At 44.8% G+C, this 14,148-nt stretch overlaps 1 protein-coding gene across 5 annotated transcripts in view; it reads right to left on the bottom strand.

Annotated features, from left to right (window-relative positions):
- LRP6 (LDL receptor related protein 6) overlaps window positions 1-3,288 on the bottom strand; it is a 72,287-nt gene extending 68,999 nt beyond the window's left edge. For all 5 annotated transcript variants that reach the window (XM_070948064.1, XM_070948065.1, XM_070948067.1 and 2 more), the window contains exon 1: window positions 3,234-3,288. In XM_070948064.1, the coding sequence (XP_070804165.1) occupies window positions 3,234-3,288 (55 nt within the window). The remainder of the gene's footprint in view (window positions 1-3,233) is intronic.
- Between the last annotated feature and the right edge of the window lie 10,860 nt (window positions 3,289-14,148).

The raw sequence follows: 14,148 nt of genomic DNA, 5'->3' as shown, positions 1-14,148 counted from the left end.
CTTCATTTAATACATTCTAGGCCTCAATCAATCAATCAATCAGAATAGAGCTGGAAGGGACACTGGAGGTCTTATAGTCCAACCCACTGCTCTCAAGCAGGAAACTCTATATCACAAGTGGTACCACAAGTGGGCTGTCTGGTCTCTTCTTAAAGACCTCCAGTGATGGAGCAGCCACAACTTCTGCAGGCAAGCTGTTCCACTGGTTAATTGTTCTGTTAGGAAGTTTCTCCTTAATTCTAGGTTGCTTCTCTCCTTGATGAGTTTCCATCATTTCTTGTCTTGCATTCTGGTGCTTTGGAAAATAAGTTGACCCCCTCTTCTTTGTGGCAGCCCCTCAAATACTGGAATATTGCTATTGTGTCCCCCCCCCCCCGGTCCTTCTTTTCTCTAACTAGCCAAACCCAATTCCTACAACCGTTCTTCATACATTTTAGTCTCCAGGCCCTTAATTATCTTGGTTGCTCTTCTCTGCACTTTTTCCAAAGTCTCAACAACTTTTTTGTAATATGGTGACCAAAACTGGATCAGTATTCCAGGGGTGGTCTTACTAAGATTTTATAGAGAGGTAGTACTACTTCACGTGATTTTGATTCTATGCCTCTGTTTATGCAACCAAGGATTGTATTAGCTTTTTTGGCTGCTGCCGCACACTGTTGGTTCATATTTAAATAATCGTCCACTAGGACAATCATCTGCTTCTCCCATTTGTTGCCTCGACTGCTATTAATTTTTAATTGGGTCCGCAGACAAGATGCCAGCTTGCTTTTGGACAGCTGTGTTCTTTGCAATAAATCCTGAACAAGAACCCAATTCTGTTTTCTTTTCCCAGAAGGAATGCTTCTTTTACTTCATATCCATTAATTTCAATGCAATCTCAAATGGAAAGTTATTGATGATTGTTTCAAATTCCATTTCTGGCATCAACATAGGGAAAATAACATGCAGCATGGACTAAACACTACTTTGTTTTCCTCATAAATGGCAAAAGGTTTACAAAGCTTAACAGAAATATGGAACTACATAGTGGGACTTTCGTTTTTTTAAAAAATCAAAAACACTTTTTCATAGAACATATTGAATCTTTCACATCTGCTGTGGGTGCTCCTTAATCTGATTATTTATAGAAAACACAGCACAAATAGGTTTTATGCAGGAAAAAAAGTTCACGTAAACATATTTTTTCTCTCTCTCCGATTAACTCTTCAAGTGGAAAATTTGATACTCCACCATGAATTTAAGCATGCACATGATTTCTATAGGAAAACAGCTTATCTGGCAAATATTCCTGGAATAGGAACATATTTTCCCCATTATTACTGATTTTCTGGGACTCCCTCCAACCTAGTTCAACCTCTGAAAGTTCATCTAAAAAACAAAACAGAAAACATCCCTGGAAGGAGAATTTTTCAAGAATGATACAGGTCCTTACAGAAAAAGCAGCTGTGTCATTTTCCTCCCATTAAAGCATGGGGAAGTTAGAATTACTTTTAAGCATCTAATGCTTGCCACTGAGAACTAATGCAAAAAACTGTGAGATACTGGTAACAGTACTCCACACATTTCGATTAAGCAACATGCAAACTACTTTGTTACTTTGGATCAGTGGGGAAGGACCAACCAGGCCCCTAAAACTAAACTAAAACTAAACATGTTTTTTTTTTCTTGGAGTCACAGGAGCCCTTTTTTCTCCTTGCCCAAAACAAAAGCAGGCTGTGCAACTCAAATGATTCGAAACGTTGTACAGGTAGTCCTCGACTTACGACCACAATAGAGGCCAAAATTTCCTCGTCACTAAGTGAAACATTTATTCAGCGGAATTTGCCCCATTTTTTTACACCCTTTCTCGCCCGCGGTTGCTTTAAGTGAAACCACTGCAGTTGTTAAATCAGTCAAAACCGCTATTCAGTGAATCCGGCTTCCCCATTGAATTTACTTGTCAGGGTCACCAAAGAGGGGACACACACACGGGGGGGGCACTGCAACAACAACCGTCACAAATATGAGTCGGTTGCCAAGCGTCTGGATTTGGGATCACACCACCGGAGGGACGCAGCGACAGTCCCCAAGTGTGAAAAACTGTCATAAAGTTGCCTTTTTTCCCCTTGCACCATCTGTAACTTTTGAACAGTCACTAAACGAACCATTGTAAGTCGAGGACTACCTGAATATACCCCCCCCCCCCAAAAAAACCCCCAAAGACTTTACTTGTTGTGCATGGCAAAAGCACAAGAGGCACCACGTTTCCACGTTGTTTTTCCCGGGCTGCCACGATTTCCAAGGCACTTTTTTTTTGACTAAATCTGGAGAGAGTCAAGAGCCAGGGGGTCAGCAACCTGGGGCTCTGGAGCCGCATGTGGCTCTTTCACCCCTCTGCTGCGGCTCCCTGTCACTCAAAGTATGCATCACAACCGCCAATGTGGCACATGAGCTTTTCAACCCCCGGTAGGCCAACCATGGATAAACCCAAGGAGGAAAAATAAAAAGTTTCAGAAGAAAACAGAACATTTAATTCAACTACATAGTTTTGTGGCCACTCAAGAAACAAGTCAGGCACGGGAAAGGGTTTTTGTGGCTCCCGGTGTTTTCTTTTCTGTGGGAAACGGGTCCAAATGGCTCTTTCTGAGTGTTTTAAGGTGGCAGACCCCAAGAGCAACAAACAACAATCCTGAAAGGACTTTTTCTTTGCCAGGGATCTATGGATCGGCCATGCTTCCAAATCCCCTCCACGCGTGAGGCGGCCCCACGGGGAAGCCTTCCAAGGAACCCCAGCCAGGTGGGGAGATGGGGATCTGGCAGAGACCTCTCCCCCACCCACCCATCCACCCCCAGGTTGCGCCTCCAACCCCATCATCTCTTCTGGCTCTGGGAGAAACAAAAAAAAACACCATCCAGAAAGCGACCCTCCAACTTTGTGAGGAAAAAAATAAGGCTGCCTGGAAGGCAGGAAGGAAGGAAGGAAGGAAGAAAGGAGGAAGGAAAGGAGGAAGGAAGGAAGAAAGGAGGAAGGAAAGGAGGAAGGAAAGGAGGAAGGAAGGAAGGAAGGAAGGAAGGAGGAAAGGAGGAAGAAAAGGAGGAAGGAAGGAAGGAAGGAAGGAGGAAAGGAGGAAGAAAAGGAGGAAGGAAGGAAGGAAGGAAGGAAGGAAGGAAGGAAGGAAAAGTGAACCCAGTCTTTTGTGTCTCCTGCACAGGAGGTCCCAGCCCGGGTTCGGCCGGCCTCGCTTTTCCCTCACCTCTCGCCAAAGCGCACAAGCCGCAGACCAGGAGGCTCCGCAGGACGGCGCCCATCTTTTCCACCCCACTTCGCTCGCTCGCTCGCTCGGCCGGCTCTCACCGGCGGCGGCGCGGCGGCGGCGGCGACTCAGGAGCCGAAGAAGGCGGCCGAGGGCGTCGGCGTCGTCGGCGACGGCTCCTGGGCTGCCCGCTCATGCTTCCGAAGGAGGCCCGCGGAGGGCGGAGAGAGAGAGAGGGACGGCGCTGCTTTATCAAGAACCAGGCGCGGCTACTTGGGAGCCCGGCGAAGGTGAGGGAAGCGGCGCCGGCCTTCCTCCTCCATCATCATCATCATCATCGTCGTCGTCGTCGTCGCCTCCTCTTCCTCCTGCCAGCCAAGGCGGGGATTGTCCCGCCGGCTCGCCTTTCTTCGGTTCCTTCCTGGCTCAGGGAGACGCTTTCCCCTCAGCCGGCTGGGAACCCGGGGCGGCGCAGGGGCGCATTCCGTCTCCGCCCTGGCTCCGCTCCCGGGCTCGCTCAGGCAGGCGCCCTCCTCCTCCTCCTCCCTCCTCCTCCTTCTGCCGCCGCCTCCTTCTCCTCCTCCTCCTTTCTCCTCCTCCTCTTCTTTCCCTCAGCCGCATCCACACAGGCGCGCGGAAGACGCGCCTCTCTCTCCTTCCTTCCCTCCCTCAGACAGCCGACGGCGCGGGAGAGCTCGGCCCCTTCACCACGACGACGACGCCCTCCTCCTCCTCCTCCTCCTCCTCCTCCTGAGGACGCGCCAGGAGCCGCCCCTGCCGCATTCCGGAGGGACTCCTTTGCCCCCCCTCTCCTCCACCTCTGCTTCCACTTTTTCCACACGCGCGGAAAGTGGTGATGTGGTCTCGGCCGCCGCGCGCGCTCTCTTTCTCCCTCTCTCTCATTCTCTCTCTCTCTGTGTGTGGACCGACCTGGTCGGAACTACTTTCGGGCCGAGCGCGTAAAGGGCGCGCAGGCACAAAAGCGGCCGTTGCTCGCGCCAGGTGAAGCGTCTCTCTCTCTCTCTGAGGGAAAGGAAGGTCCGGCGTGAGGTAACTGAGGAGAGCCCGTGTTTGGCTTGAGACGGAGCCGGTGAGGGCTCTCGGCGACCGGGCGAAGGAAGGAAGGAAGGAAAGAGAAGCGAGGCGGGATTCAGCGGCCAAAGGGAGCTTGCCTTGCCTTGCCTTGCCTTGCCTTGCCTGCCAGTCAGCCAGACGCCTCCTTTCTTCCCGAGGAATGTGGACCGGCTGCCTCACACAGCGCTTTGTTCCCTTTGTCTTTTTCGGCAGACCGAAGGGACACGCCGTGCCTGGAAGGAGCAGGAAACTCCGGTCCGCTCGTTCTACCTGCGGGTTGCGCGTTCACACGCGCGTCGGACACCCTCCCCTCCCCCGTACACGAGTTCTAGGCTTAGGAAAGATGCGTGTCGAGCGGGTGTTCCCCACGAGGCTCTGGATCGCCAGCCTGTCCCACGAATGAAGCTAGGCTGAGATCCGGGGTAGTGGGATTCGTGTCTCGTGTGAACCTGGAAAAACGGGAGTCGAGGGACGTTTAAGGGGGAACTCAGCCAGGAAAAGAAGAGCTGAGCCCAACGGGTTCAAGTTAGAACCAATCTGGGTTTCTGGCTGTTGCAGCTCGGCGTTAAGAATCACAGGGACCAAATTTTTCATACCCTGTTTAAAATTAACCATGAGGATGCCTAATATAGGTAGTCCTCGATTTACAACAGTTCATTTCGTGACCGGTCAAAGATACAAGGGCATTGAAAAGACCATTTTTCACCTTTGCGACTATTGCAGCAGCCCCAATAGTCACCAGATCAAAATTGGGGTGCTTGACAGCTGGTTCATATTTATGACCCCGTGTTGTGTCCTGGGGTGATGTGATCACCCTTTACACCTTCTCACAAGCAGAGTGAAGGGGGAATCCAGATTCACTTAACAACCGGGTTACTTAACAGCTGCAATGATTCCATTTAAGGGTGGCAAGAAAAGTTGTAAAATGTGGCAAAACTCAGTTAACGAATGTCTCGCTTAGCAACATACATTTGGAGCTCAATTGTGGTTGTAAGTCAAGGACTACCTGTACTTGCCCAGGGAGGGAATCTTTATCACCCCAGAACTGAATGGAGGATTAAATCTAATTGGAGAGGGAGTGAATTTGGCTGGATCTACAGGGGAAAAGTATTTAGGATTTCATCTTCATCCGTAAGGTCTTAGTCCTTTATAACTAATAAAGAATCTGAAACAAAATACACTCGGAGGGTTAGAGACAGGAAGGTAGAGAATCTTAGCAAAGGAAATAATATTTCTACGTTGGTCCTTTGGCTTGACAAAAATCTCCCAAGAAACATTTTATCCCATAAGAGAATTTTAAAGAAAGGAAGTTACACTACAATATAGAGTTTTTATGTAATAAAGATGGAAAAAATTATTTTGCACTTTTTAGGTTGATAAATATATTATTACAGAACACACAACTTGGTTGTATTTATGAAATTTAAAAACACTTTTTTTTAAATAGCAAGTCACTTTCTGCTGAGTCTGGTCACTCAAACACTAAAATGATCCTGCGTTTATAAACAAAATTGCAGGAAAATTGAACCTTTATGAATGCCAATTGTATTTTTAAGGGTTTTTTTTTTCTCCTTTTGTTCAGCGGTGTCCAATTTTCAGAGACTGACTTGGCAAGGTTTTCAGGAGTGGTTTGGCATTGCTTCCTGCTTAGAGCTGAGAGAAAGTTACTGGCCCAAAATTACCCAGCTGGCTTGTTGCTTAAGATTGGACTAGAACTCGTGATCTCCCAGTTTTTAGCCTGATGCCTTCATCACTACGCAAAACTGGCTCTCAATTATAAGAACAGTAGAGGTGTTGTTTGTGGTTACGACCTTGTCTTGCATTATGACCATAATGGAGACTGCCCTTCACTATTGTAACGTGATGGTTGTAATACAGTTGATCATATGACTGACCCAATATTATGACCTTTATTGCAGTTGTTAAGTGAATCACCAGGGTCCTAAGGCGAACCTATGGTTTGCTATGGGTGCAGTTTGGCTGAAAACCAGAAATGCCAGTTTTCATCAAAACCACTGCGAAAAGTGGTCAAGGGACTATGGGATATTGCAAACGGCTGTAAATGTGACTCAGTTGCCCCAGTGTCAGAAGTGTGGTCACATGACTATGGAGGGGGCGACCTTTGGAACTTTGAAGGTGACTTGACTTCCTAGATACAGTTGTGTAAGGACATCAAGAGAGCCAGTTTGGTCTAGTGGTTAAGGTGCTGGCCTAGGAGCGAGGAGACCCTGACTACATAAACCATGAATGCAGGTTGGCCCCTGGATTTTGGGGTAGTGCACTCAGGGCATGTTTGCACAATCATAAACAAGCCAATCACATTTTAACCCAAGGGTGCTGTGCAGATTTGGGTGATAATGTATATGGTTCAGGCAGGGGAGCCCATAAAAGAGGACCAATTAAATAAATTTGTTTCATTCACCCAATGTTACGTGGTGCAGAACAGACTATAAAAACATATTTATTGGGATGACACTCAATTACTTAACACAAGCTGGCTGGGTTTGCACATGCCAAGAGCTCACGGTTAGCCAAATCGTAGCTTATTTAGTAAATTTGGTATTCTGGTTAATGACTGCAATAAAGATTGTTTGATCCAGTTAGCTCCGGGGTTTGTTTTTTTTTAGCTGGGTTCTTACATGCTTCTAGACTAAAATGTGGCTAGTTTGTGATGTGATTCTAGAGCCACGTTCACAATTTAGCATTAGTTCACAACTGATAAAGGTGAGAGTTTCATGGAGTAAGTGTAGGCTGATAAAGGGTTAAAGATCTCCCCTCCCCCTTTCTCCTCCAAATTGTTCCCATCTGAAAGATTTCCATTATGTATGATATCATGTAAGGATGGCAGAACTGACCCTCCAAGATAGATTAGCTTGGAAAAAAATGAGAGAAATTTTGGCTAGAAGCTTGTGCTGAGTTATCCGTAAGGCAGACCAGTGTTCTTCAACAGCTCAATTATTTATTTAAAATGTCAAGACATCTGGAAAACGTAAGTTGCTTTTTCTTTTTCTTACCTTTTGGGAGTACTTGAGTCTTACTTGACAAAACATGCTTTTGTTGTCGTAAGGGGATCAGGTTTTAACCACCAAACCCTGAAACATTATTTTCTTTCAGTTTGCAAAATACTCCACAGATGGACCCCATTAGCTTGCCCTCCGAGTCTTTCAAACCATAGCAGTTATAAATGTCTTTCTGCTCAAAAATCTCTCATGGAATCCGGGGTTTTGCGGGGCAGGTTCCAAAATATTACATTGTGCCTTTGAAAAATGGAAGAATCAAATGGAGTTTGTCATGTATTAAACAGTCTATTTCTCCTGGAATGAAAGTAAAAATAAATAACATTTCAGAATACAGGTCGACTTGCAACCTCAACTGAGGCCAAAATTTATGCTGCTAAGCAAGACATTTGTTAAGTTATTTTTTGCCCTATTTTACGACCTTTCTTGTCACCGTGGCTAAGTGAATCACTGCAGTTGTTAAGTGAACCTGGCTTCCCCATTGACTGCTTGTCAGAAGGTCGCAAAAGGGGATCGCGTGGCCCCCTAATTGTCATAAATATGAATAGGTGGCCAAACATTTGAATTTTGATCATGTGATCATGAGGATCTTGCAAAGGTCATAACTCTGAAAAACGGTCATGTCACTTTTCAGTGCCCTTGTAACTTTGAACGGACACTAAGTGAACTGTTGTAAATCGAGGACTACCTGTATTTTTACTGCAGGTAGTCCTCGACTTACAGCCATTCACTTAGCGACTGTTCAGAGTTATAGTTGGAAACGTTCCTTGCAAAGTCAATGGGCAAAGCTGGATTCTCTTAATTACCATGTGATTCATTTAAGAACCGCAATGATTCGCTTAACAGCTGTGGCAAAAAAAGTTGTAAAATGGGTATGACTCGCTTAACCACTGCCTTGCTTAGTGATGGAAATTCTGGTCCCCGTCGTGGTCAAAAGTTCGAGGACTACCTGTAATTGTATGTACGGAAGAACAGTATTTGGCATTCAGGATTGAAGGAAAATGTACTATTTTTAATAGGTCAGAAGAGATCAAAAGGCATCTTAGATATCTTGGAAACAGTTCTCTATTTTTACGGTCTAGTCCAATCTTTGCAAAGCAAAAAAAAAAAAATAGTTCTATGTCCGGGGTATCAAACCTTGACAACTTTAAGATTGTGCTGGCTGGGGAATTCTGGGAGTTGACGTCCACAAGCTTTCTTCTACAAGGTTCTATCATTCAAGGAAAATGCTGGCTGAATCTTGGCAGCTGTCTTGCTGTCAATGTCTATCTCATTTTCCCAGTTTCCTGAGCAATTTTATAACTGCATTTGTAGGGAATTTAAATTCTGAAGTACAGCAGGTTGGAAGACTGAAACTGCTCATTTTCTTTGAGGGGTGGGGGAATGGAAACATTTCACAATTAAAGGGAATCCTGATTGTCAACTCTTTAACTTTCATAAATGAGACCCAGTTTGGTATTTTGGCTAAGGCACCAGCCTTAGAAATTGAGTTCTAGTTCTGCTTTAGGCACAAAAGCTTGCTGGGTGACCTTGGGCCAGCCACTTTCTCTCAGCCCTAGGAAGGAGGCAATGGCAAACCACTTCTGAAAAACATTGCCGAGAAAAGCGTCCAGGCAGTGTCCGAGAAATGGACGTGATGGAACAAAAGGAAAGAGCAAACATTTTTCATAAAGGCTTTTATTTAAAACAAGAATTCTGCACAGAGATTATTTTAAGTTACAGCTTTGGACTTGGTTTTAGAAAGAGTGCAGAGAAGGACAACAAAGATGATTAGAGGACGAAAGGCTAAAAAATATGAACGGTTGCAGGAATTGGGGTTGTCTAGTGATAAGATGGACATGATAGCAGTGCTCCAATACTGGAGGGGCTGCCACAAAGAAGAGGGGGTCAACTTATTTTCCATATCACCAGAAGGCAAGGCAAGAAAAAAAATGGATGGAAGCTAATCGAAATGAACCAATCTAGAATTAAGGAGAAATTTCCTAACAGTGAGAACAATTAGTGAGAACGGCTTGCCTTCAGAAGTTGTAGGTGCTCCAACACTGGAAGTTTTAAAGAAGAGATTGGATAACCATTTGTCTGAAATGGCATAGGGTTCCCTGCCTAAGTAGGGGGTTTGACTAGAAGACCTCCAACACTGTGGTTCTGTTAGCTTTTATGTTCTTTCCTTCATTAACAGACTTCGATCAAGTATGGCTAACATGGATACTTCTGTTATTCCACACTTCTTAACATTATACGAGGAGGAGACCCATAGGGTATCTTTGTATCAAACATCTGGCCTTTCTTGGGTGAAAATGTACTGGGGTTTATGAATGGCTTAAGTTCTCCAGACCCCGTCATGGAAAATCATCCGCTTCCTAAAAACAATCGTGATGTAATAAGAATGACATCCTGTTCTACCAATTCTGCATACAGTTCAATTTCCAAGCATTTCTTTCAAGGCTGATTCCTCCAGAGAGCATTGCAATACCTACTACTATTTTTACCAGGGAATGTACTGTATAACAATCCAGACTTGCAACAGGCACACCTTAGAACCTACAGAATTGTTGGAGCACATCTAGACTAAACAACTTCCTTTTGCACACAGCCTACAGCCTGGGGTATCCGCAAGGAGAGATGCTCAAAATGCAAGCGATGGTCACAACCATTGACAGCCTACCAAGTCCAGACATGAAGATAGACAAATTCTACAGTATTGTAAGCATCTATTAACAGAAGCTTGCAAGTCTGAAAGTACACTTCTCTTTCCTCCCTTCCCTGTCACCTTTACAACCCAAAAAACTAGGGAGGGTCCCTGCAGAGTGCAGACAAGTTTAGCACGCCTCCATTCCTGGCTCTTATAAGACTGTTCCCATGGATGCATCTGTTCCTGCTGTCTCCCAAAGCCGTTCCCTACACCATTACAACCATGAGCACACAAGAGGGGCAGGGCTTTGATTGCATGGTTGGGACCACCATCTTGACTTTTTTGACTTCCCTCCCTGCAAAGAGCCATACTACAAAATCCCAAACATGAGATATGTCACATTGAAGGGGAGATGGGATGGATAGTTAGGTAAGTAGGTAGACATGGGTGGGTGGGTGCGTAGGTAAGTAGAGATGGATAGATGAATAGACTTAGGTGAGGTAGGTAGAGATATAGGTGGATGGATGGGTTTAGGTAGGTAGGTAGAGATGGATGGATAGGTAAGGTAGGGAGATAGGTGGATGGGGATAGGTAGGTAGGTATAGATATAGATAGGGGAAGAGAGAGATGCCGTTTCCGTTTGAAGAGGTCCACTTTCTAGATATTTGGCTATCTTTTCAAAGTGCTGTAGCCCTTACGCATTTTTTCCTGCTGGATCAGGCCCTTTTGTAGCTCAGACCACCAAGACAAGAAATGATGAAACCTGGATAGATTATCTGGTAAACTGGTTTCCAGAGCTCTTTGTTTGTTTTGCTCCTTAGAACAGTTGTAAAAAAAAAAGTTGGAATGCTTTTAAAATCTCAAAGAAGTTTGCAGAGCACGAACACGGAAGAGCCTTGGGCCAGGGGCTGACTAGCAAGACCTCCGAAATCCCTTCCCACCCTATGGTTCTATGAAATTCCCAATTTAATCTCGATTTATTGGGAGATTTTTTCCTTTCAAACAATGCATTGCTACACTCTTTTTCCAATGCAAACCGCTCAAATAAAGCAATTGCGATTTTAGTGCTTGGAAAAAATGGGGAACATTTAATTAGCAATATGTAACATCCTCTGGTGAAAAAATATTTCTGTTTTTCTAGAAACCAGAAACATGCAAGGATTTTTTAAAAAAAAGCCTGGAAGGGCTCTGTCAGCAGTCACTCAAACTGTCCCATTTTTATGTATGTTTCAAAACAAGCATTCCCTGTTGCCAGGCAATCAATGAGTTTGGAGCTCTGTGCTTTTGTGTTTTATCTGTTTTTAATGGATTTTCTTTGTATGCCACTGAGAGTCCATAGGAGTTGGCCCATGGCAGCTAAAACAAATTTAAATAAATAAGTTATAATCCACTGCAGGAGATGCCTGGAGCATATTCTTTGGAAAGGTATATATATGTATACTGCTGGTATTGTGCATTCACAGACATGCATACAAACACACATCTTGTGCTGGGAGGGAAGAATGGCAAAAAAAGAAATGAGAAATTGTGAGAATTGGTTTTTGTAATTCCTTTTCTCAAACTCGGCACCTTTGAGATCAGCTGTAGAAATGTTCCCGGGTGCTTTTAAGAAGTTCCATTCAAATGATCAACAGTTCTTATTTCCATCACTTCCATAGTCAGGCCTAGCATTTAGAATTGGGAAGTCTCTTTTTGTATTCAGCCTGCCTCCTCCTCCTCCTCTTGCTCCTCTTAATCTCATCTAGATGTGTGGGGGAGGGTGTGTGTGTGAATGAAACCTAGGGAAATTTCTCTGCACTTTTTAATTCCCAAGGGCCGTAAGGTTTCATACTGGCTGGATTGGAATACAGGGGAGAAGGCAAACTTCTCTTATTTTATCTGGCAAAAACCTGAGGATAACAGAGGTGCCTTTGTTGAATCTATATTCTACTAAAACGGCTTGGAACAGCTTGCCATCAGAGGTTGTGGGTACTTCATCACTGGAGGTTTTTAAGAAGAGGCTGACTTGTCTGAAGTATGCTTGAGCAGGGGGTTGGGCTAGAAGACCTCCAAGGTCTCTTCCAGCTCTATTTTGATTGATAGATTGATTGAAAACTCTTATTGCCCTGACCCTTCACTGGGTGAAACGGTTTTTTAGTTTTGGTTTTTGAACCAAAATAACTCAAATGGGCTAACTTACAGAATGTGTTCAAAATCCAGGCCCATGACTCAGAAGGAAATTAAATTTGGAGAAGTTGTGGATATTTTAGTGGTACTGGCTGCTGCTGCAGTCAGTTGATTTTCATTTTCAACGTTCCATGACAATTTCCCAGGCAGTCTTGCAATCCCTTGTTCCCTCAGTAACCCAGCAGCAGCCATGTGTCAAGCACCAGGGAAATCAGGAGATTCAGGCGGTTCAAATGAGTATAAAGATGTATTGCAAGCTTAAGCTCTCTACAAGAATCTGACCAACTAACGGTCAATGGAAATGAGCAGGAGATATTGAAAGGCATTCAAGGTGGGCTGGACTTGGATCTCTTGTGGGCGCGCAGGGACTCATGACTTATGACACGTTTGACCACTCTCAGGCTCAGCCTGGTCATCTACACCATGTACCTATCTGTTGGTCTATTCAATTTATTACAGTCCTTGGGCTTGGTGCTAACTAATAACCTGTTACCTGTTGGGTCATTTAAAAGGCATCTCCTTATCTAAACAGAGAAACAGAATGATCACTGGCAGACAAAAAAAAACTTTGGGAGCAGGAATGACTTACGACTTCCTACTGGCTTCCCCATTGACTTTACTTGTAGGACGTTGGCAGCATTGGAAATGGTGATCCCGTGACTGCAGTTGACCACAACAGTGTAACAACGCTGAAATCGCCAACAGCTTTGTTAAATTTGAATTCCACAGGATTTCATGCATCACAGATTTTGGCACCTTATAGAAATTAGCTCATTTGCGGTACATTGACTCAAAAAGTGTTGTGTTATGACGCACCGTTTCACCCAATTGAAGGTTACAGACACAGGTACAAGTGTTTTAGTACTATACAGGTAGACCTCAACTTGCAACAGTTCCCTTTAGCGACCGTTCAAAGCTACAACAGCACTGAAAAAAGTGACATGGGAATTTTTCGCACATACCATTGCAGCATCCCCATGGTCACATGGTCAAAATTCAGATGCTTGGCAACTGACTCGTATTTATGATAGTTGCGGTATCCCGGGGTCCTGTCATCCTTTTTTGCAACCTTATAAGAAGTAAAGTCAAAAGGGAAGCCAGATAACACTTAACAACCGTGTTACTAACTTAACTACTACAGCGGTTCACTTAACAACTGTGGCAAGAAAGGTCATAAAATGAGGCAAAACTCAGTTAACAACTGTCTTCGCTTAGCTGCAGAAATGTTGGGCTCAGTTGCGGTCATAAATTGAGGATTACCTGTATGGTAGATGGTAGTTCAGCCAGTTCAGACCAGTTTGCATGAACCGGTAGTGGAATTGCTGCCCACCTGCCCCGGCTCTACGTTGTCCTATTTAGGCACGTTTTTCAGGCTGGGCGCATGTGCATGCGCTCACATTTTCAGTGTTGGACAAACCAGTAGGTAAATTATGTGAATCCCACCTCTGCCTGTATGGATAGATGTGGCCTTTCTTAGGTAACCTATAAACTGGAATTTCCCAAAGGCCTTCAAATAGTCAGTCCCCTTGGTTACTTTTTCTATCACAATACCGATCTTCCTGTGTGTGGCAACAACACAGTTTTTATCTCTGCTCTTTCACCATAGGCCTTAGGAAATGCACACATCGCAGGCCCCTTGTCTCCTCTCCTCCCAGAGATAATGCAAATTGTGTGTGTGTGTATGTGTGTCCCGATGCCTGGCAGATCTTGGCCAGTTCTCCATTATGCAGACTTTGAAGTGGTTTGGCTCAGTGGTGGGATTCAAATTTTTTTTACTACAGATTCTGCATGTGGGGTTTGGTGGCCATGGCAGGGGAAGAATACTGTAAAATCTCCATTCCCTCCCCACTCCAGGGGAAGGATACTGTAAAATCTCCATTCCCATCCCACTCCAGGGGAAGGATATTGCAAAATCCCCATTCCCTCCCAATCAGCTGGGACTCGGGAGGCAGAGAGTAGATGGAGGCGGGGCCAGTCAGAGGTCGTATTTACCGGTTCTCTGAACTACTCAAAATTTCCGCTACCG

Source organism: Pituophis catenifer, unplaced genomic scaffold (genome assembly GCF_029215685.1).
Source record: "Pituophis catenifer annectens isolate HBS135680 unplaced genomic scaffold, rPitCat1.0.hap2 SCAF_7, whole genome shotgun sequence".
Lineage (NCBI taxonomy): Eukaryota > Metazoa > Chordata > Lepidosauria > Squamata > Colubridae > Pituophis > Pituophis catenifer.
Note: the sequence above shows the minus strand (reverse complement) of the source record. Positions and strands in the feature narration are given on the sequence as shown.